The 24,157-nt window shown below is 45.0% G+C and overlaps 2 protein-coding genes across 7 annotated transcripts in view; one reads left to right on the top strand and one right to left on the bottom strand.

Moving 5' to 3' along the window:
* LCA5L (lebercilin LCA5 like) overlaps positions 1–24,157 on the bottom strand; it is a 48,285-nt gene that overhangs the window by 2,744 nt on the left and 21,384 nt on the right. For 4 of the 5 annotated variants that reach the window (XM_042998436.1, XM_042998435.1, XM_042998437.1 and 1 more), the window contains 5 exons: positions 21,696–22,210; positions 19,597–19,734; positions 5,999–6,080; positions 3,880–3,983; positions 3,577–3,694 (listed from right to left, as the gene is read on the bottom strand). In XM_042998436.1, coding sequence (XP_042854370.1) covers positions 3,577–3,694; positions 3,880–3,983; positions 5,999–6,080; positions 19,597–19,734; positions 21,696–22,210 — 957 coding nt within the window. Of the gene's footprint in view, positions 1–3,576; positions 3,695–3,879; positions 3,984–5,998; positions 6,081–7,487; positions 7,737–19,596; positions 19,735–21,695; positions 22,211–24,157 lie in introns of those variants that run through there. The other variant, XM_042998439.1, reaches the window with a different exon arrangement.
* The window catches only part of GET1 (guided entry of tail-anchored proteins factor 1), an 84,786-nt gene that overhangs the window by 45,888 nt on the left and 14,741 nt on the right, over positions 1–24,157 (top strand). The window lies entirely within an intron of this gene.

Here is a 24,157-nt window from a genome sequence, read left to right as displayed (position 1 = left end):
GAAAGGGACAACGAGAGGTGAGAAACCAAACGCATCCAACATTAGAACACAGGGGAAGGTGCCGATAACGAGTCTGAAATGCTCGGCTTTCCTAGAACATACCGGGTAAATAGATTTATGAACCCAAATTATGAAAGAAGAAGTAACATTTGCTAAGAAATTATCAGCGGATGTTCATCATTACCAGCTGGGTGTGGTACCAGTTAAAACAACGAGAGCATTTTTCACCCATCCAAGTGGGCAAGTGATTTCCAGGTTCGGTGAGAATATAGGGAAATTGGAACCTCCGGGTCCCCATTGGTGGGTGTGTCAATGGTACAGCGTTTTCTGGATGGCGACATGGTCAACAACTTGGCTTCTAGGACCGAACGCGATAAACACACACCCAGGATGTGTACTGCGGCACGGTTTGGTCATGGTGAAGCGTCCCAGGTGTCTGTCGAGGGGTCACGGTTACAGAAACCATAGCACGTGCCGTCGAGGGGATTCCGGGCGGTGGTTACAGGGAATGGGCTGCGTACACGTGAGCTGACGGGGAAGGACGTTCACAGTGTGTTGTTAATGGAAAAGCCACTTGAAGGCGAACTTCCCCGGTCCTTCCCCGGGCACTCGGGAGGCCCTGCCCTCTGCCTCCCGAGGACGGGCCGCCCATTTGGGACGGACAATGGGGACAGTGGCACGCGTGCACAGAGTTGGAGGATTTTCTCGCATGAACACACTGAGAAATAAAATTACTCGTTTTGATCCAGGGAACTAGGAATTCTAGCAAGAGAAGTTGTTTTAAGAATTCGTGGTGAGGGAAGAAGCCAGCAGACTCTAGTTAATTCTAAATGACCGTTAGCTGTGCCCTGTGATACTTGACGCAGATGTGAGCGAGTTGGGGGAGACTGCTCATTTTGCGCCTCTGCTGTTCCCAGCCCTGGTCTGTCACCTTCCCCCCTGGCTGGGGTGGGAGGCTCCTTCCGGCTGCACGGCAGCCCACGGAGGCGGGTCTGGTCCCTCCTTGACTCGAATCCTGGCATGGCTCCCCGTCTCCCCCCCGGAGAGAAGGCCCGTGTGCCCAGCATGCTACAAAGCTGTACCACATCTGGCCTCCCTTCCCCTCTCCTCGGCTCCCCCCGCCCCCACCCCGTGACATCTGTCCTCCGGGCCATGGGGTCTTGGCCTGGAATGCTCTTCTCGGGGGTCCGCGTGGCTGGCCCCTTCCCCCCGCCCCACCGCAGCTGCCCTTCCCTAGCCTCCTCTGTTCCACTTGTCTTCCCACCCTCACTTCACGCCCTCAACCTACTGCACACCTTACTTGTTTTACACAGTGTCTGTCTGTCTGCGCTGGAGCGGACACATGTGCGGGCAGGGCGGTTTGTCTTCATCGCTGTACCCCCAGTGCCCAGGGCAGTACCCAGGGCACAGTATATGCTCAATGGACATTTGTCAAATGAACGGATGAAGTTTCTAGGAGAATACGAATTACAAACAGACTAAAGGACAAGCGGAAAACTTAGACCAGTGACCCCAGGAGGAAGTGAAAATGGAGTTGTTGGCTTCTGCCCACTGCACCAGACACTTTACAGGTGGCTTTACAGGTGAGTCGTGCCAAGCCTTTGTGCTATTGAAACGTGTTCTAGGGGCGCCTGGGTGGCTCAGTCAGTCAAGCGTCCAACTTCAGCTCAGGTCATGATCTCACAGTTCATGAACTCGAGCCTTGCGTCAGGCTCTGTGCTGACGCCTCGGCCTGGAACCTGTTTTGGATTCTGTGTCTCCCTCTCTCTGCCCCTCTCCCAATCATGCTGTCTCTGTTTCTCTCTCTCTCAAAAATAAATAAACATTAAAAAAAAAAAAAGAAACATTCTAAAGCCAGTCTGGCCCTACACCAAAGGTGTGGCCCCTCCAGAGCCTCTCCTGAAGCCCCCCACTCTGCCGAGGGGGAGCAGGTGACCCGGGGCCCTGGGGGACAGTTCTCTCACGGCGATTGTGCTCACCCGGCCGTGAGGGACTCCGCATTCCCCTGCAGCAATACTGTGGCATGCACGCAGTGGGGCAGTGCCTTTAAAATTCAGGAGGGAAATCATCTCCAGCCTAGAAGTTTCTTTCTAGCCAGTTATTAATCAGGTACGAGGGCAGAATCACGTCTCCAGGTGAAGGTAAACACATTCCCCCACATGCACCCATTCCCAAGATGTGGCTCTCAGAGATGATGGCACTGGCCAAGGAGGAGGAGGATGTGGTTTAGGAATAAGACCTAGCAGAGGAGGGGGTGACAGGAGCCTGCAGGGGAAGGGAGGTCCCAGCACGATAGCTGCGCGCCAGAGGCAGAGGGCGACCAGCCCGGATGCAAAGAGGCTGAAGCATCAAGGGCTGGTGTCACCGGGATCCCTGCTCTGCAAAGCTCCCGGGCCCCCGATGTCCTCGGCCCGTCCTCCCCGTGGCCCGATGAAGGTGCTGCCCTCTCCATCGTGAGTGGCAGCCTGGGTTGGCTGGGGACTCTCATTCCACCCCCCAGGAGCGTTCTGCTGGGACCTCCCCCCAGGAGCTGGAGGTGAGTGTGCTGATCTTAGCACAGGGAATTCGGACTGGCCCTGTCGCGGAGTGTAGATGCCACGGCTCCGGTGCTCCCCAGCCTCCCAGGGAGCTGCGTGGCCTCCTCGGTGCTCCCGGAGGAGCATTCTGGGAGGCTGAAGCCAGTCTGTGCACCTTCTCCTGGAGTCTTCACGTCAAGTCTTCGTTAGCGGGAGTGTCGCCCTCTACGCAGCTGGGTTTGGGTTTGCTACTCAGTTTGTCAGAATGGAACATACTGTTTAAAGATGTGTACGAGGACAGGACATGGGGAGGAACAGCAAGGGAGTGACCGGCAGCAAACTGAAGATGTTGGTGGTTTTCTGGTGGGCGGGGGGCGGGGAAGTGCTTAGGAAGGGCCCACGTGTGTTCTGGGCAACACTAACGTCCTAGCTCTTTTTAAATTAAAAAAAAAAAAAAATTTTTTTTTTTATTTTGGAGAGAGCGAGTAGGGGAGGGCGGCAGAAGGGGAGAGAGAGAAAGAATCTCAACAGGCTCCATGCTCAGCACGGACCCCGACGTGGGGCTCCATCCCATGACCCCAGGATCATGACCGTAGCTGAAATCAGGAGTTGGATGCTCGACCAACAGAGACGCCCAGGTGCCCCCAAACGACCTAGTTCTTAAGCAGGAGAATGGCCACACAGGTGTTCATTTCATAATAATTCTTTATGTTGTATGATTTTTCCCCCCTAATTTTTGGGAAGGTGCACGCAGGGACGCAGGGGAGGGGCAGAAAGAGGGGGACAGAGGATCCTAAGCAGGCTTTGCACTGACAGGCTGACAGCAGCGAGCCCGATGTGGGCCTCGAACTCACAAACTGCAAGATCATGACCTGAGCTGAATGAAGTCAGATGCTCAACTGACTGAGCCACCCAGGCACCCCTGTATGTATGTGTTTTATGTGTACTTTCACACACACACACACACACACACACACACACACACACACACACACACTAATTCACACCTTAAAAAGATCAGGTAAGAGTAAAGGACACTTTTAAAAGCAGTTAAAATTACCTTCGTATTTTTTCTTGGACTCCTCTTGGTTTGGTAGTTTGCTGATACAGGGAGGAACCGCACAGGTCATTCCGGTGGATTTTTCTTTATGACCAATGTTTCCAGTTGTCTTTTTACCCTATAATTTAGGAAAGCAGCAAAAAAAAAAAAAAAAAACCAAAAAACATTTTTTTGGGTACAGATAGTTTTAAATTGTATTTTATTCACTGAATACAAATACTTTCTGTGTAGAGTAAAAGACTGTTCATAGTCTATTTTTGTAAAGATATGTTTAGACACTGCAAGAATTCAAATTTGTTGTACCTTAGTTGTCAAAGATGGGACATCTTCTGATTTTTGGGTTTCCTGGTGTTTCATGCTTGTAAACAAAAAACTTCTGTCTGCTTGTACAGATTTTGTTGAAGAAACTGCAGAACAGGTACATTATGTGTAAGGAACATATTTTACGTGTGGGTGCAATATTGACTTTACAGAGAAAATAACACATTCGTTGTGTAAAACAAAGTATACCAGATATTAAAATTTTTTCTTCCAATATATGTTTAACATTTGCCAGTTTCCTTTCTTCCCTATCATTTTGCCTGTTTTGTCTTGTTTTGGGGCCACCAAGGTTGCGCGAATCAAAGTGTTAGGCTCCAGAGCGAGGAGGCTTTAGGCTAGGTCCACGTTGCTCTGGGAGGACACGCTGTCCCCGCCACAGACACACAGTCGTGAGGGAGTGAGTCACAGGGACGTCCAGCGTCAGGGCTCTTGGTAACCAGTGGTTAGATCGTCCACCGCTAAATCTATACCTCACTTTCCTCAAAGTGTTATCCCATGTAAATGGCCCCATGGCTGGTACGATCATCTCTGCTGGCTGTTGTTCTGGATTACACAGCAGAAGCAAACAAAGGAAGGCGAGAAAATGTCAAGGTTGTTGCCTTTATTTATGTATTTATTTAAAGCAGGCTGCACACCCAGGATGGAGCCCAGTGCAGGGCTTGAACTCATGACCTTGAGATGGCGACCTGAGCTGAGATCAAGAGTCAGGTGCTTAACCAGCGGAGCCACCCCGGTGCCCCTGAAATTACTGCCTTTAAAAGTGAGCACGTAGTAACTTTTTCTACCAAAACAGGGTGTTTCTATTCTACCTCTTCTGAGCCAAGCCTGATGCTGGCAGATCTGGGGGGTAGCGGTGGGGGGGTGGGGGGAATAAGTACACCCCATCTTGAAGGAAAAGTACTACTCAGCAATGAAGAGGGACACACGGATGATGGCAGCAGCAGCATGGGTGAGTCTCCGAAGCATTAGGCTGGACACGAGAAGCCGACCGAATAGCACGTGCTGTGTGATCCCACCTACGGGAAACTTGAGAACAGGTAAACGAAGCTGCTGTGACAAGGGAAATAAATCAGTGGTTGTCCCAGGGACAAGGACAGGGACTCGTGATGGCAGGGGGTGCGTGGGTGGCCTCCTGAGCAGGGAGAGGTTCTGCACTGACTGGTCAAAACCTGCTGAATTGCATACTTAAAATGGGTGCATTTTGGGGCATCTGGGAGGCTCAGTCAGTTGAATGTCCGACTCGGTTTCAGCTCAGGTCATGATCTCAGGTTTCGTGGGATCGAGCCCCACGGGCCCTGTGCTGGCAGTGCGGAGCCTGCTTGGGATTCTCTCTTTCTCTCTCTCTCTCCCCCCCTCTCCCTCCCTCCCTCACTCTCTCTCTGCCCCTCCCCTGCTTGGTCTGTCTCTCTAAAATATATATATAATATATATAAATATATATATTTAATATATATAAATATATACAAATGTACAAATATAAAATATATAAAATATATTAATAAAATAAATTATAAATTATATAAATACATATAAACATATATTTAAAATATATATTATATAATATATGTAATATATATTATAATTATATAATATATAATTATAATCATAATTATATACACTATAATTATATAATATATAAATATAATCATAATTATATACACTATAATTATATAATATATAAATATAATCATAATTATATACACTATAATTATATAATATATAAATATATATAATTATATACACTATAATTATATAAAATATATATTATCTATACATATTAAAAAAAACCAAGCCACACACTAAGAGATGCGCTTGGAAAGTTCACTGCTTGCCAGACACTCTCCTCCAAGCCGGAAGGTGGCCCTCTCACTCCGCCTGCAGAAAGGGCACGCGGGACTGAGCAGAGGCTGGGAGGACCAGGGAGCACGTGCAGTCCTTCCTACATTTCCCCCATATCGCAGCTCATTGTTCTTCTGGAATCACAAAATGTTTCAATGCCTAATAAACTGATGTTTTTAAAATACCCATTATTTCCGTGATATAAAATAGGAACATAGGACTACATACTTACAAGTAGATTTTGAGCAAAAATAAAGCGTACCTGTCGGATAATCTTTGTCATGTAAATGTTTAAGTATCCGATTCGCATAGATGTTCCTGATTTCAAGCTCTCGGTCCTTCTCCTAAAGAGAACCACAATACCAATCTCTCTATAAATACTTGCTTTTAGCAGCCTGGATTTCTTCTATAAAACACGTTGAGCAAGCTCAGCATTCTTTGAATAAACTCTGTAGATGCTGGCAGGAACAGAAATAGGCCATATCCTTCTAGATCATCCCTGACACCAAAAAGTACCTTGTAACAGAGCAACAAACCATTGTGACGGGGACAGTACTGCTGAGGGGTTTGCAAGCCAGCTGCCCTCACTGCAGGTTCTGTCCCCCCGGGTCTGCGCCGTGAAGTTTGCTGGCTTTTCTCGTGGTCCAGGACAGCCACTAGCCACGCTGTGGTCTAAACTAATTAAAATGAAATGCACCGTTCAGTCCCCCGTGGCACTGCCCATATTTCCAGTGCTCAGGGTGGCCACATGACTGCACGGTGTGGTAGAACATTCCCACGTGGCACGAGGTTCGACGAGACAGGCCTGTGTTTCGACAGTACGAGTGCAGGGTGGTAAAGCCTAGAACAAAGGCATCACTGTCCAGCTTTAAATGTCAGGATTGACTTTTTAAAGTCTTGGCAAAACAGGGGCGCTGTGTGGCTCCGTCAGTTAAGTGCCCAACTTCGGCTCAGGTCATGATCTCACGGCTCGTGAGTTTGAGCCCCGCGTCAGGCTCTGTGCTGACAGCTCGGAGCCTGGAGCCTGTTTCAGATTCTGTGTCTCCCCTCTCTTTCTGCCCCTCCCCTGCTCATGCTCTGTTTCTCTCAAAAATTAATAAACATTAAAAACTTTTTTTTTAAAGTCTTGACAAAAGTTTTGAAATCCTGGCTTGTTGAGGGAAAAAAAAAAGATTTCATTAAGCACCAAACACTCCTCTTACACATGCACCAAGAGGCCAGCCTGTTAGACTCAAGACCACTGAGTTTTAGTCAAAACCACAGTCAAAAGGAGTGGGCACTGGTGCCTGGGTGCTTCAGCCAATTAAGCATCTGACTCTTGATTTCAGCTCAGGTCATGATCCCAGGGTCGTGAGATCGAGCCCCGTGTTGGGCTCTGCCCTGAGTTTGGGGCCTGCTTAGGACTCTCTCCCTCTGCCCCTCTCCCCCATCCCTTTAAAAACACAAAAACGGAGTGGGTATATATGAGTTAAGGCTGTCTTCTGTATGGTTAGACAGAAAGGGTCAGAGGAACGGGCCCAGAGAAGGAGGGTAGAGATAGGAGGAAGGGAGAGAGAAAGAGAAATCAGATGGGGTTCTGGGCTCCCTGTGCCCCTCGGGGATATTAGGAAGGTGAAGAAACAAGTCTGAGGTTCGGAAAAGTCTCAGCGCAGGAGGCCTTGGTGTGGCCTGGGACATTCAAAGCCCGCGGTCAAGCCCCCCTTCAGCGTGGAGCCAGAGTAGTAATGCATTGCCAGTGGTAAGTTGAAAGGGCAGACACGCCATCCAGGCAAAGGGCCAAAGAGAGCACTTCACTCACTTCCACAAGGAGTGAGACCCAGAGAGGGGACGGGAGCAGAGGGAAGAGCGAGAGCCAGGGAGCCTGCTTCCGAGTCTTCAACGTTACTGACCCAGCTGATCCCACAGCACGGGCTCTGGGACCGACCGTCGAGCCAAGGATCCGATGGCACCTCAAGGCATTGGCATCGACAGACAACAAGCGAAGATGGCCGAGATCTGACCTACGGAGCAGAGGCCATGAGCGTCACCGGCCACGTTCAGTACATGCCACACAGGTCCCGGGCACCCCACTAGTTAGGACCAGTCACTCCTCAGACTAGGGCAAGAGGTTCCAGAGGGTCAGGGGACTCTTTCTCCTTTTACCAACAGGGTAACGGGTGTGCACCCCCTCTTAACGCTAGATGCTGTCTCCACCAAGAGACGCTGCAAGTCTCAGAGACAACCTAAAATGGGGCCAGTTTTGATTAGAACAGACTGAGACAAGCTTCTGCCTAGTCTCCGTGTCCATCCCTATGCCCACCTCCAACTTGTGGGAACGGGGCTCATAAGGAAGTATGGTTCAGTTATGGAAACTAAAAATGTTACATATTTGTGCACATCTGAGTTGGAATGGGCAGGTTTTGTACTGATTTCATTTTTAATGTTTATTTATTTTGATGGAGCACGAGTGCAGAAGTGAGAGAGACAGAGTGCAGAGAGAGAGAGAGGGAGACAGAGAATCCCAAGAGAATCTCTGCACTGATGTGCGGAGCCTGACTTGGGGCTCAGTCTCACGGACCCATGAGATTATGACCTGAGCCGAAGTCCAACCCTTAAGCGACTGAGCCACCCAGGCGCCCCTGTACTTATTTTAATCATAAAATTAATTTACTGTCGGGGCACCTGGGTGGCTCAGTCGGTTAAGTGTCTGACTTCGGCTCAGGTCATGATCTCGCGGTTCGTGGGTTCGAGCCCCGCATCGGGCTCTGTGCTGACAGCTCAGAGCCTGGAGCCTTCTTCCGATTCTGTGTCTCCCTCTCTCTCTGCTCCTCCCCTGCTCGCACTCTGTCTCTCTCTCCCTCTCAAAAATAAATAAACATTAAAAAAATTAAAAAATTAATTTATTATCAGAGGTACATAAATGGATACAATATGAGAATATTAGCCTTTTCTAGAATTTAAGTTTCTAGGAGCAAAAATATCAGTATATTTCTCTTTTTCTTTCTTTTCTTGTAATAACACCTCACTTAGCAAGAAAGAATGGTAATGGTGACAGTTTATTACCTGAAGGTGGCCAAGTTTATTCTGGATATTATGTTTTTTTAAATTTTTTAAAATGTTTATTTATTTTTGGCAGAGAGAGAGAGAGAGACAGAGCATGAATGGGGAGGGTCAGAGAGAGAGGGAGACACAGAATTTGAAACAGGCTCCAGGCTCTGAGCTGTCAGCACAGAGCCTGACACGGGGCTTGAACTCACGAACTGTGAGATCATGACCTGAGCCGAAGTCGGACACTCAACCGACTGAGCCACCCAGGCACTCCTGGATATTATGTTTAAGAAGAATATAGTGTAGAACATCTTAGAAAGTTTTTTTTTTACCCCCCACTGGTTAAGGCAAGAAAGATTTTGATGTTTAGAGGGGCAAGCGTTGATCGTCTGGAAAATCCAGTTACTTATTTTGATCCAGGCTGGTTCCTTGGAGGGTCTAGCATGTGCATCAGCAGCAGAGAGCAGGAAGAAGGCAGATAAGAAATGCTGGCTGACGGGTGACAGGTGCAGGGCTGGCTGGGGGCAAAAGGGAAGGACAGTCCTCCCTCAGGCCTGGAACAAAGGTTCAAGTCTGGATGCTGTCCACAGACCTGGGTCCAAGATCAAAGACAACAGGTTCAGAACACAATCCAGGATACTTGTAGTTGAGGTCAGTCAGTTAATCAAGAGAAAAAGTACTGGGGCGCCTGGGTGGCTCAGTCGGTTAAGCGTCCGACTCTTGATTTTGGTACAGGTCATGATCTCGCGGTTCATGAGTTCGAGCCCCAACAGGGCTCTGCGCTGACAGTGTGGAACTTGCTTGGAATTCTCTCTGTCTGCCCTTCTGCTGGTGTGCAATAAATAAACATTAAAAAAAAAAAACCAATAAGAAAAATCCACATGTAGGAATGCTCATGGCATGTTTGTGGAATATTCATAGGAAAGAGGACTCACCAGCTCCAAGGTTATCAGGTCAGAGTTCGGCGGAGGTTGGGTCATGATGGGGAACCATGTTAAAAGCAGGGCAGATGGCTTCCAAAAGACAACAATGTCTACATAGACAGTGCCAGTTTGGCAGGGGTGAGCTTGTAGCCTGGATGTAGGGTAGAGTTGCAGTAGCTCATTTGGGAGCCGTGGAGGACTGATATTTATCCCTTTACTTTGGCCCATTTTCTGGAAAGAGAGCAGTGTCTAGAATTGGTGTTGGATGACTTCGAAAATGAGTTTCAGAGTACCAAAACAGAAACTTTGATCTTTGGGACCATGCCTTCCCGAGCTCAGGTGCTAGTGATTTATGTAAATGTGGCAGATTGCATTTTCTCAGAATTGCTTCAGCAGTATTTCCGGTCCCATATGCTCTTCCAGAAACTTGTGACTCCCCATGAAGAGGTAGAATCTATTGCTCCTCCCATGGTGCCACCTTGACAAAGGGAATGGGGTGGAAGAGATGCTGTGTGACTGGTTCTCTTTCTGTCTGTATCTCCCCACTCTGCTCCTTGGAACCTGGCTGCCATGTTGTGAGGAAGCCCACACCACATGGGGAGGCCACATGTGGGCGGTTCTGGCCAACACCCCAGTTGCCGTCTCAGCTGTTGGTTGACACCAACTGCAGACATACGTGCGAGACTTTAGAGCACTCCAGCCCCAGCCTTTGAACCACCTTAGTTGATGTCAAGAGTGGCGGAGATGGGCTAACCCCTGCCAGATTGTGGATTCGTGAGCAAAATTAATATTGTCATTTCTTTTTTTTCTTCTTCTTTTTTTGAAGTAGGCTTCATGCCTAGCACAGAACCCAGTGTGGGGCTTGAAGCCAGCACCCCAAGATCAACACCTGAGCTGAGATTAAGAGTTAGATGCTTAACTGACTGAGCCACCCAGGTGCCCCCCAGTATTGTCATTTTTTTTTTTTTAATTTTTTAACGTTTAACAGAGCATGAACAGGGAAGGGGCAGAGAGAGAGGGAGACACAGAATCCAGACTCTGAGCTGTCAGCACAGAGCCCAACACAGGGCTCGAACTCAAACCGCAAGATCATGACCTGAGCCAAAGTCGGACGCTTCACCAACTAAGCCACCCAGGCGCCCTAGTATTGTCATTTCTTTTTTTTTTTTTTTTTTTAACGTTTTATTTATTTTTGAGACAGGGAGAGACAGAGCATGAACAGGGGAGGGTCAGAGAGAGAGAGAGGGAGACACAGAATCTGAAACAGGATCCAGGTTCTGAGCAGTCAGCACAGAGCCCGATGCGGGGCTCGAACTCACGGACAGTGAGATCGTGACCTGAGCCCAAGTCAGAAGCTTAACCGACTGAGCCACACAGGCGCCCCAGTATTGTCATTTCTTAAGCCACTAGGTTGTGGAGTAATATCTTATGCAGCCATAGTGATTGGAACAGTCAGGTTACTAACACATCCTTAAAGGTTCCATCCCTTTGTTCCTTGGGTCAGTACCCGGGATGACCATGAAGTATAAAAGTCTATCTTATTTTTCCTGCTGAAACAGGACTGTAAGGGGGTAGGAGTATATCCTGAATGAGGAAGAAATTATAGGTGATAGGCCATGGGTTGAATGATTTGCATTATGGGAAATGATCCAGTAGATTGTTTTAAATTCTTTTGTATAGCACACTCCCTCGGCATCTTCTTTTCCTTCATGTGTTTTTCATCTGTCTTCTGGCTCTGTTTTGGGGAGATTTCCTCAATATCCCTAGATTTTCCTTATCTGCCAGCTCTTTTACTGAATTTTGTATGATGGAATTATCTTTTTAAATTTTCACTTACTGTTTTCTGATTTTTTTCCCATTTTCGTAACATTCTTATTTTATGGGCACACAGTATCGTCTCTTCTGCATATTAAACTAAGCCTACAGGGTGGGCTGGTCTGCTTGTCATTCTTGTTCTTTCTTCACGATGCTGGAGCCTGGATTATTTTATTAACGTACTGTTTTGTGTGGATATTCATTTCTGTAGTTAGGCTTCTTTCCTGAACGGAAAGGCTGGCTCTGGGTAAATCAGTGGGACTTGCCGACTGCCAGGTTTCACTCTGAGGGGAGTCATTTGACTAAGTGCCTCCCATATTCCAGAATTTCCCCTTGGAAGGGCATTACCTGGGATACTGGCATTTACCCCAGGTGTCCCAGCCCCATTTCTTCTCAAGTCTTTCATTCACAGCCTTTCTGCCTGATGGAAAATGCTGGACTCTGATGCTGTGAGTCCTGTTGAGAGGGCAGTCAGGTGAGATTGATGACCCAGTCCCCTGTGCTCAAGTGTCTCTTGCTCCTGTGTTCCCCGGGGCAAATGCTTCTCCAAGCACCTCATGCTGTGGCTTCTTCTGCTCTGTGACACCCATAGAGATGCTTCCACCTGTTTTCTGTCTTCAACAAATGTCCCCAAATCTCTACTGTTGGCTGGTGACTTTCCCCAGCTCTTTGCTTCTGTGGGTCCACTTTCTGTCCTTCACTGATCACTTCTGTGGGGTTCTGACGGGAGGGAAGTTACAGAGAGTCTGTCATCACCAACGATTGAGGCCAGAGCGAACAAGGTCCTTCTCAGGCCAAACCAGAGTCCCTGTCTGTCTGCGATTCTGATTTCACGCATATGGGTGTGGCTGGGGCAGTGGAGTGTTCAAAGCTCCCCAGATGATCAACGTGTGGCCACGTTTGAGGACCATGGTTTCAACCAAATGTGAAGACAGCTGTCCCAAGGCTCCGCTCCTGCTGTCCACGTGTATTGATTCTGAGCTTGGGGTTTCTCTCCCTGTTCCTGTTAAGTCACCAGCAATTGTTTTGCACTGTTATTTAGGTTGTGATTATTGGTGTCTGGTTTCTCGATCAATCCGAAACATTGTTTTTGATCTTTTTATCTTCCAGAAATTCTTTGGAAGTTCTGGTACGATCATGGTATCCTTTCTGGAGTTATGGGTTATTGCTTTAAAATATGTTGTGTGTCATTTCCATGGGGTTGTGGCAGGAAGAGATGAAAAGTGTGTATTTAGCTCGTCTTCTTGACCTGGTTCAACTCTTTAGGGCATAAAATATGTAACTTTTCTTATTTTTCCCTTTGAAAGGATTTTATTATAAAAAATGTCAAACATACACAAACGTAGAGAAAATAGTGCAGTGAATCTCCATGAACCAGTGAGCCAGCTTCACTAATGAACAACTCCTACCCTGTCTGTCTCTCTCTACACACCGCCCTCTGATCCCGTTCCCCAGCTATGAATTATTTTGAGGCAAATCCTAGACAACATAAATTTAATCTGTAAGTATTTCACTATGTATTTATAGGAGACAACGGCATCCCTTTTAAAGCCTAACCACAGTATGAACATTTCACCTACCAAAAAAAAAATAATAATAATGATCCCTTAATATAAACATCCAGTTTGTTTCACATTTTTCCAACTGTCTAATAATTTTTAAATATTTCATCTATTTATTTATTATTTTTTAAATGTTTATTTGTTTTTGAGAGAGAGAGACAGAGCACGAGCAGGGGAGGCTAAGAGAGAGATGGAATCCGAAGCAGGCTCCAGGCTCTGAGCTGTTAGGCACAGAGCCTGACGACGGGCTCGAACTCACGCACTCTGAGATCATGACCCGAGCCGAAGTCAGATGCCCAACTGACTGAGCCACTCGGGCGCCCCATAAAGTGTTTATTTATTTCCGAGAGAGAGAGAGAGAGACAGAGAGACAGAGAGACAGAGTGTGAGTGGGGGAGGGGCAAAGAGAGAGGGCTCCGTGCTGACAGCAGGAAGCTCCATGCAGGTCTCAAATTCACAAACCAGGAGATCATGACCTGAGCTGAAGTCGGACGCTCAACCGACTGAGCCACCCAGGGGCCCCTGTCCTATAATTTTTTTTTTTTAAGTTTGCTTGAATCAGAATCCAAACAAGGTCCAAAACATTGAGATTAATAGGTCTCTTAGTCTTTAAAAAACCTTGTTTGTATACAGCTTTCTTGATATTATTCAGGTACCATATAATTTTCCCTTTCAAATTGTACAATCCAGTGGGTTTTCTATTTTTTTTTTTTATTGTGGTAAAATGCACAGAACATAAAATTCACCATTTTAATCGTTTTAAGTGCCCAGGTCAATGGCATTAAGTACACTGTCACGCAACCATACCCACTGATCACCTCCAGTGATCTCCCCGGAACTTTTATTTATTTTTTATTTTTATTTTTTTATCTCCCTGGAACTTTTATTTAAACTGAAACTCTATCCCCATGAAACACTGACTCCCATTTTCCTTCTCCCAGCTCCTGGCAACCACCACTACACTCTGTCATTATGATTTTGACTATAGACTAGAATAATACAGGATTCGTCTTTTTGTGACTGGCTTATTTCATTTAGCATAATGTTCTGGAGGTTCATCCATGTTGTAGCAGGTGTCAGAATTTCCTTCCTTTTTAAGCTGAATAATACTTCATGTGTGTGTGTGTGTATATACACACACATTATATTTATCCACTCCTCTGTTGACGGTCACTCGGGTACCTTCCACATTTTAGCGATTGTAAATAATGCTGCTGTGAACGTGGGGGGACGAATATCTCTTCAAGACCCTGCTTTCCATTCTCTTGGGTATAGACCTAGTGGAATTGTGGGATCATACACATTTTTCATTTTTTGAGGAACCTCCACACTGTTTTCTATAGTGGCTGTACCATTTAACATTCCCACCAATGGTGCCCAAGGGTTCCAATTTTAACACATTCTTCTCAATACTTTTCTTCCTTCCTCCTTTTCTTCTTCTTCTTTTCTCTTTCTTTTTCTTTCTTTCTTTCTTTCTTTCTTTCTTTCTTTCTTTCTTTCTTTCTTTCTTTCTTTCTTTCTTTCTTTCTTTCTTGTTATTATTATTTTATAGTAGCCATCCTAACGACTGTGAGGTGGTATTTCCTCACAGTTTTGATTTGCATTTTCCCAGCATTCAGTTGAGCATCTTTTCACATGCTTATTGGCCATTTGTAGTTCTTCTTTGGAGAAATGCTTAAGTCCTTTGCCCATTTTTGAACTGGGTTGTTTGGTTTTTTTTAGTTGTTGAGGGTTTCTCATAATCTCTTTTACTCTATAAATTCCTCCCTCATCTCTTTTGCTTTGATTCGCTATTTGTTTGCTGTAGAAACTGGGTTGTTTGTGCTGTAGAGTTTCAGATGGCCTGATGTTGCTGACTGCATCCCTGAGGTTTTACCGTGTTCCGCTGCCCCTATATTTCTTTTCGATCTAAATGTTTGACCACCGGGTGCCTGGCCGGCTCGGTTGGTAGAGTGTGCAACTCTTGATCTCGGGGTTGTGAGTTCCAGCCCCGGGCTGGGTGTAGAGATGACTTAAGAAAAATAATCTTGAAAACAAATATTGGATCACACCTGGGTATGATTTTTTGGGCAAGAACCCACTGTAGGTGGTGGTGTGTACGTCAGTTAGCAAGTACATAGTGTCTGATGGCTTCTCTTGTCATGCTACGAGCCACCGACAACTTGGATCCCCTAACTCACTGGGACTTCCAGAACAGTGGTACTCTAATCCTCTCCTTCCTTTTTCGGTAATTGGAATGCTCTTATAAGGAGGCTCTTCCTTCCTCACAAACTATTTGGTCGCTCTGAGAATAGGAAAGGTAGAAAGAATTGTTTCTTTGCCTTTATTTACCAGTCTTCGAAATAGTGTGCTGGTATCTTAGTATTCTCTAAAGGTGACTAATCACTGAGGTGTTTTGTTTTGTTTTTTAAAGTATCATTATGGACATTTGGATGTCTATATATTTGATGAGATTCAATCCACGGAGTTACTTCACTGATCCTCAGATTACCCCATCTTTGGCCAATAAGAACCAATCTTAGGTGGCTCCTGATATTATACTATTAGTTCTCTGTAGTTTCCTTGCTTTTGTAGGACAGTATGTCCCAGGCTCATGCAGTATATTTCATGTTCCAGACCTGAGATTTTTTTTTTTTTAAGGTGCCTTGGTTCTTTTTAGTGTGGTATGGAATTTAAAGACTATAATCTGGGCACTAGGGCTATTCAATGTTAATGGGCTGGTCATATTAGAATATATGTATTTATTTTTAGTTCTGGAGGCTGGGAAGGCCAAGATCAAGGTGCTGGCAGGCTGGCAGATTTAGTTCTGGGAGGGCCTTCTTTCTTTTTTAGATTTTATTTTTGAGTAATCTCTACACCCACCATGGGACTCAAACTTACAACCCTGAAATCAAGAGTCACACGCTCTACCAAAAACTGAGCCAGCCAGGCGCCCCATTGTATTTATTTTTAAATTAAAAAAAAAAAAATTATTTTTGAGACAGAGACAGAGACAGAGACAGAGCATGAGTGGGGGAGGGGCAGAGGGAGGGAGACAGAATCCCAACAAAGCAGGCTCCAGGCTCTGAGCTGTCATCACAGAGTCCGACGTGGGGCTCGAACCTACAAACCATGAGATCATGACCTGAGCCGAAGTTGGACGCTTCATCAACTGAGCTACCCAGGCACCCCTATTTATTTTTAAAGATAAATTATATCATAAATGCATACTTTCACTTCAGTTCACAAACAAGACTATAGGATTTTTTAAAAATGTTTATTTATTTATTTTGGGAGAGAGATTGAGCAGTGGAGGGGCAGGGAGAGAGGGAGACAGAAATCCCAAGCAGGCTTTGCATTGTCAGTGCAGAGCCCAACATTGGGCTTAAATCCACAAACCGTGAAATTGTGACCCAAGCCGAAATCAGGAGTCAGATGCTTAACCAACTGAGCCCCCCAGGTGGTCCCCCAGGACTACAGGATTTTTATTGACCTCATCTTACTTCTGTATTTTCTTTCTTCCATCCCCAAATCCTAGTTCTCAATGACACCAACATAATTCATCGTGTGTTTCATCCCATAGGATAAACACAACAGCTTCAAAATAACCATGCCCACACTATAATCAAGAATGTATTTCACTAGGCACATGCGGTGAAATTAACAAGTTTTAAGTCTCTTGGAATGGTGTCTCTGACAATTTTGCTGCCACTGGAATTTACAGTGGGTTGTTTTCATTTGATTTTTGATTTTTAGGGAATGCTTTTCCATTTTTCCTTTTGCATTTCATTCTGCTTCATAATTATGCAAGCCATTTGGTGATTCCACAATTTGATATGGTTCTAAAATCAAATCTACCAAAAAGATATTCAAAGAGAGGCACCTGGGTGGCTCAGTCAGTTAAGCATCTGACTTTGGCTCAGTTCATGATTTCACGGTTTGTGAGTTCAAGCCCTGCATCGGGCTCTGTGCTGAAAGGGCAGAGCCCACGTTGGGTCCTCTGTCTCCCTCTCTCTCTGCCCTTCCTTTGCTCTCTCTCTCTCTCAAAAATAAATGTTAAAAAAAAAAAAAGATATTCAAGGAAATCTAGGTTCTACAATCACCCCTTCTGATCTGTTATATCCCTACTTCCGTTGTTACCCCACTATTCCTTTTCTTTTAAAAACATAAATAAAAATGTGGATATATTTGTATTCCTTCTGTTTTTTAATTTAACTTTATTTTTTACTTTTAAAAATTTACATCCAAATTAGTATATAGTGAAGCAATGATTTCAGTAGATTCCTTAATGCCCCTTACCCATTTAGCCCATCCCCCCTCCCACAACCCCACCAGCAACCCTGTTTGTTCTCCATATTTTGTTTTGTCCCCCTCCGTGTTTTTACATTATTTTTGTTTCCCTTCCCTTATGTTCATCTGTTTTGTCTCTTAAAGTCCTCATATGAGTGAAGTCATATGTTTTTTAAATTTTTTAAATGTTTCTTTAATTTTGAGAGAGACAGAGCACGAGCAGGGGAGGGGCAGAGAGAGGGGCAGAGAGAGCCCAGACATAGGGCTCGAATCCACAAACCGCGAGATCGTGACCTGAGCCAAAGTCAGCCGCTTAACCGACTGAGCCACACAGGTGCCCCAATAAATAAATCCTATAAAAAATTTTTAAATGTGCTTTAAAGATAAGAATTAAAAATATTTATTTTTTTCAGACTTTTGCTATCTTTCTGCCTTCAAGATTTCTAAAATGGCCAACAAGTTGGAAAAAACTAGATAAACACTTAAGAAATACAGCTCTTTCAAGCCTCAACTAGCAAATCTTAAGTTTGATTCTTTAAGACAAGAATCTTTAACTTTTTAATGACAAGTAGAGAATTCAGATTTCCCAGGAGCCTGGAGAGCACTCAGAGGCAGGGAAAGGATATTAGGAGAGAAAGCTGGGGGGGTGGGGAGGTGGAGAGAAAGTTGGATGTAAATTTTCCCTTTGCAAAGCAGGAAGAGAGTTCGGTTTCTTTCTTCCCTAGAGTCTCAGGGAACTTCAGAGAGAAAAGTATGCCAGAAAATGGGTGTGGCCATAGCAACTAGCTTAGAAATCTAACAGAAGAGTCTTCAAGAACCACTAGTCAAGGCAGACACACCCACATAGATGGAGACACTATCAAAGAATTTTAAAATAAAGTTTGTGCTTTCATATGCAATGATATGCATATAAATACTATGCAATCATTAAAACACAATTTTGAAAGGGAAAATGCTATTTTAATACTTAATGAAATACTTAATGAAAAAGAAGATGCAAAATTCTATATGCAGTAAGATCCAAATTTATTTACAAAAAAAAAAAAAAGTAAATATACCTCTATACATTTCTGTGCATCTGTAGAAAGGAATGGGGACTCTTTACATTATAATATGGTAATCTCTAGGATATATGGCTAAGTGAAAACAGGAAGACAGAGGAAACAGGAGGAATTTAAAAACAGGAGGAATAAAGGAGCACCTGGGTGGCTCAGTCAGTTAAGCATCTGGCTCAGGTCATGATCTTGCAGTTCCTGAGTTCGAGCCCCGTGTTGGGCTCTATGCTGATAGCTCAGAGCCTGGAGCCTGCTTTGGATTCTGTGTCTCCCTCTCTCTCTGCCCCTCCCATGCTCATGCTCTGTCTCTCTCTCTCAATAATAAATAAATGTTAAAAACACTTTAAATAAAATGTTTATTTATTTTTGAGAGAGAGAGAGACAGAGGGTGAGCAAGGGAGGGGCAGACAGAGAGGGAGACACAGAATCCGAAGCAGGCTGCAGGCTCCGAGCTGTCAGCACAGAGCCTGACACAGACTTGAACTCACAAATGGTGAGATCACGACCTGAGCTGAAGTCGGCCACTTAACCGACTGAGCCACCCACGTGTCCCTAAAGCACACTTTAAAAGACAGTTTTGCAAGCATTTCCAAGTAGATTTTATTTATTATTTTAATGTTTCTTTTTATTTTGAGATAGTGTGAGCAGGGGAGGGGCAGAGAGAGAGGGTAAGAGAGAGAGAATCCCAAGCAGGGTCCGTGCTTAGCATGGAGCCTGCTAAACATGGAGCCTGACACTGGGCTTGATCTCACAACTATTAGATCGTGACCTGAGCCAAAATCAAGAGTTGGGCACTTAACCAACTGAACCAGCCAAGGCGCCCCAATTCAAGCACGCCTTAAAGTGAATTTGTGGGCCATTAAAATGACTCTAAATATTTTAATGATGTAATTTCCAAATTTGAAAACTTAGTTTGGCTTCCATTAAGATGGTAACGAAATACAGTAATATTAATTCATGGGATGAAGTGGGGGTGGAAACAGGAAGTTTTGTTAATGAAGAGTGTAGAGCTTTAACTTCTAGTGACAGCACACGCTCACCAGGCTGTGAACCCACCCTGGTAATTTCAGATCCTCTATCTGTTCCAATGGTCTAGGGAAAAAGTTAATTTGAGAAAGATTCCCAAAGTTAAATAATTTAAAGAATAGCTCTGATATTTTGGGAAGCAGAACTGAACAAATTTTGTTACATTTTGCTTTAAAGAAGTACCTTAAGTTTTTGTTGAAGGCGTTTTATTTCCATTTGCAGAGTCTTTGTAGCTGCCTGGGCTGCTAACGTCTTCCGGTTCTCAGTGGCCAACTGCCGATTAAAGACTCTATTGTTCAGCCTCAACTGTTTTTCCAAGCTCTGAAAACAGTATATATTTTAACTCTTCTGTAACCAATGTAGTATTGTTAACAAAGTTCAACTGTAATGGAACTAACTGCATTTACGAGAAGTGCACGGTTTTAACTTAATACAACTTTAGCGCACGGCCGGTGCAGGGAACATATGTTAGAGCTGAACATAACCACACGCACAAATACAAAAGCCGAAAAACCCACATATCCCAACTCTAGAGAATAAATATGTTTGGAACCCAGTGATTTCACACCCCTGATTTTGATTAAAAACATAACCTTTGAACACTTCCTGAAAATTAATAAATATAACCAACGCCATGCTTTAAAACTCAACCCGGGTGGCTGTGCCAACTCCAAGACCTGCTAACGCCGCAGGTGCGCACCGGACCCTGGCCCGCCTCGTCCGCCGGGGGGCGGGCCAGCAGGAGGGCAGCCGCGCATGCGTGAGTCTCGTCCCGGAAGCTCCCGCAGGGGTCACAGCCCCGCCCCTTCCCCCGGGATAAAGGAATTCCCTGTCAGGGATTGCCTCCCCAGGGATAAAGGAATTCTCAGACCAGGAGAGGTCGGGCAGCTGCAGGCCATCCGTGCCCAGGGCTCACTGGTGCGCGGGCACCTCCTCAGCAGTTTTTTTGCAGAACTCTTTGATCTGGACTTTGACAGAGGCTTGACCAAAAGGCCTTTTCTTTCCTTTTTTCTTTTTTCCCATTAAGTGCATTTCCCCCCATATTAATATTAATACTCTGCCATTAAAGAAAAGTGGGCAATATGGTAAGCTGAAAGGATGAAATAATCAGTAAAAATCCCAGTCCCCAAAGTATTAACACTAAAGAAAAATACCGACATGTTTTGTTTGGCTCATCGACATTTTCTCCCCCAGCAAATGCCCTACAACCAACCAAATTTCTCACACAACCAAGTGCTTCTGATAAGAAAAGGGTTCTTGAATTCTTTTTGGTTTTGGTTACAGCTACAAAAAACATGAACTAATTCACATGTATACATAAAAAATAGGTAGGTGAGATACAACCACATTTACTTGACAGACGTGAGCTAACATGGGTCCGCTATTAACATAGGAGGCCAAATCATCGGACTTTTCTACGTTATTTATGTGACTGAAAATGCGGCTGCTCGTCATTTTCTGTAGTTCACATATCCACTTCGTGGGAGGAAGTTCTCCTTGAAAATAGAGGACTTTTACCAAAGAAGAAATAAATAATAAGGAAGTGGATGAAATGAACTTGATATTTTCTTATTATTTCAAGTTTGTAAAAAATACTTGCCTCTCACCATCATTTAAATAATAAGGAATTACACAGTAACCTAATTTTATTTATGTTTATGTCCGTAGAGACCAAGAACTAACACACAGAAAATTCTCAGTATAATCAGGATGTTCCCCCAAATCATCCCTCATAGAGCAGTCTCCAAGACTTTGACACCCACGTGCTATTCTAGAAAGTCAGCCCATTCATTAGATGATTTTAATTCCCCCCCCCACCCCCCCCCCACCCCGTTCCCAGGAGCATTCTCCGGGAAACACTTCTGTTTCCAGCCTACCAACAATGTCTCTGCGGTAGTGACTAGACAGCTGACCAGGGGGAGTGCAAGGAGAGGGGCTGGAGAGATGCGGGGGGCAGGCTTTTAGGGAAGCGGGTCTTTAATAAACAGATTCGAGGAGAAGAAGGTTGGCTTCTAAGAGGTTTCACACAACCCAACCCAACACCTTTCCAGCACATGAGCACACTTACAGAATGGTCATTTCTAGACAAACGAGCCTGGCCACAACAGAAGGGACATCTCCCCCTGCCCCGCGCCCCCCCCCCCCCCATGGATGCCATCACTGGTGTGGCCTGTGAGCAAAGCAGCTGGGAATGCTTCACTGCACAGGGGCAAGTGTGACGCACGTGTACTCTGCATATCGTTCTTGGGACATTACAATTTCTAGGCCTCTGAAATACGGACCTGTATTTTTTTGTTGTTTGCCTCTGTTTTCGTTGTGAGAACAGACAATTTTTGAGTGAGTTCTTCCCTCTCTGCAAGATTTTTGTCTTCAGAAAGCCTCTGCAGCTCCTGCAAGGAGTCTTTAGTCTTCAGCAGCTCACTGTCGGTTTCTCGAAGTTTCCTGGATGCGCTTCTTTCCTTTTCCTGGGATTTCCTAAGTAGCTGCCTTAAGTTTTTGACTTCATTCTGATGTTTTACCATAATTTGAGGTAGATTATTTTGTGAATTCTCATATTTCCCTATTGCTTTCAAGTGCCTAAGCTGAAGATGTTTCAAAAATTGGTTTTCTATGACCGTGGCTTCCAATTTCCGACGTATATCGCATAGTTCGTTTTTGAGCTCTTTAATCTTCTGGAGCCTTGCTGAGAGGATGCGATGAGTCATAGCATCTCTTCTTTGGGCAATCACATTGTTCTGAGCATTTAAAAGTGGCGCATTCCAGTTGTGCTTTTTTTCAACTGAGATTTCCTTCTGGCCTGCGTGAGAAGATAATCCAGTCTGTTACTAGTCATATAGATAGAGATATGCAGATATGCGCATATGTGTGACCCCCACCTGCACCCCGCACACATACAAGGCGAACGAACATGTAATATAGACGTGCTTCAGGTAGGGACTTCATATATAGATCCCTCATTTCAGGTCAGTAGTCGTCTCTTTTACAGCTAGGGATTATGACTCATTTGTCTAAGGTCACAGAACCACAAAGTGGCATAGAATGGATGGAAAACCAGGCTTTCTTTGACTGTAAAACCTGTACGTATTTCTATTATTAAAGTTCTATTAAAAACCACAATAATAGATAACATTTACTAAGGGCTTACCACATGTTAAGCATTGAACTAAATGCTATATGTAGATTATCGGATATAATCCTTCCAATAATATGTTATGAGGCAATTCGAGTGTAACATGAGAGAGCCCAGTGTTATATATGAAGATCTCCTATATTCAAAAAGAGTCTTAGAAAGCCATTGAACCGCTTAGACTGTGTGTACGGGTATTCCATTTCTCAGTAAATCCAATTTCTCAGTAAATCCAACACAGCTAAGTTTTCCTGTTACTTTGGGCTCTAAAGGAAGTAGTTAGTTGGCTTGTATTCAGAAGTCTATTTCAAACAAAATGTGTCTAAACAATGTCACATCAAGCTTATATAACTGAGTTGTGTCAAATGTATGTGTAACGTCACTGCATTATCATCCCATTTTAAAGATGAACAAACTGATGCTTCGCGACATCCCTGCTTGATGGGCACACAGCTAGTCAGTGGTGAAATGGAACCCATGTCTGTGTGCCTGTGCTACTGCCCCATATGTATGTGCATTTGCATGACATTTACATGTGTTTATGTGCATACTGTGTATGTGCGTGTGCATGTTAGTATATCTATATTCTTTTTTTAGTTTATTGATTTATATTGAGAGAGAGAGAGAGAGAGAGAGAGAGAGACTGCATGAGCAGGGGAGGGGCAAAGAGAGAAGAGAGAGAATCCCAAGCAGGCTCCACCCTCCCAGCATGGAGCCTGACTCAGGGCTCGATCTCATGAACCATGAGGTCATGACTTGAGCTGAAATCAAGAGTCAGATGCTTAATCAACTGAGCCACCCAGGAGCCCCTAGTATATCTGTATTATGAGAGAGACTGAAACTGGATTCTAGAATCTAAAAAAATATATGGTCCTCATCCTGGAGAGAGAAAGCATCTAGTGGCCAGTGTCACTGGAGTCCTAGCCTTAAGCTGTTGCCCACATGTGGACACGTCACCTGAGACACGGCTTAATATGTTTGGTGTAGGTGGTGGAAAAGGTGATTCTGCCTGTGACGGAAATCACGAGCCAACAGAAATGGAAGGTGCTTCCTGGGGACAAGGCATCTCAATTGTGACTGTGACAGAACACATAGATGTGGCAACGATTACAGTATCCGTATCACATCAGTAATCAATGGGCGGTCTTTACAACTGTGCCCCCACAGGTCTTTATTTTCCCACTGGGAACGATTCAGTAAAGGCTGTGGTTGAACGTTTGAGTATTTTGGAATAGGTTTTTGAGCACATTGAAAATTGGAAAGCAGAGGTCAACCTCTGAGGCTGGGCACTGGCTGGGAAAGGCCCAGACCCAGGTGGGTCAGGCTGGATTAAAACAGGGGGTGGGGTGGGGACTGTCATGTTCTACACCACGTCCAGCGTGACCGAAACTTGACTCCCAACTTACAATGTCTCACTACTCTTGGGTGATGTGTTTCCCGGAGGAGAGAGGGCTCTCCCTGAGACTAGAAGGATGAGGGTGGTGGGTTCTGTGGGCTGTGGAGGCTTATGTCCCTGACATATGCTGTGCTCAAGTGACGGGAGGACAGAGGCAGCATGAATGGGTGCTTGGGGACTAATCCCTGTGGCCATGGGCACACCTGCCAAGGTCCCAGGTT

This window comes from Panthera tigris, chromosome C2 (genome assembly GCF_018350195.1).
Source record: "Panthera tigris isolate Pti1 chromosome C2, P.tigris_Pti1_mat1.1, whole genome shotgun sequence".
Taxonomy (NCBI): Eukaryota; Metazoa; Chordata; class Mammalia; order Carnivora; family Felidae; genus Panthera; species Panthera tigris.
Note: the sequence above shows the minus strand (reverse complement) of the source record. Positions and strands in the feature narration are given on the sequence as shown.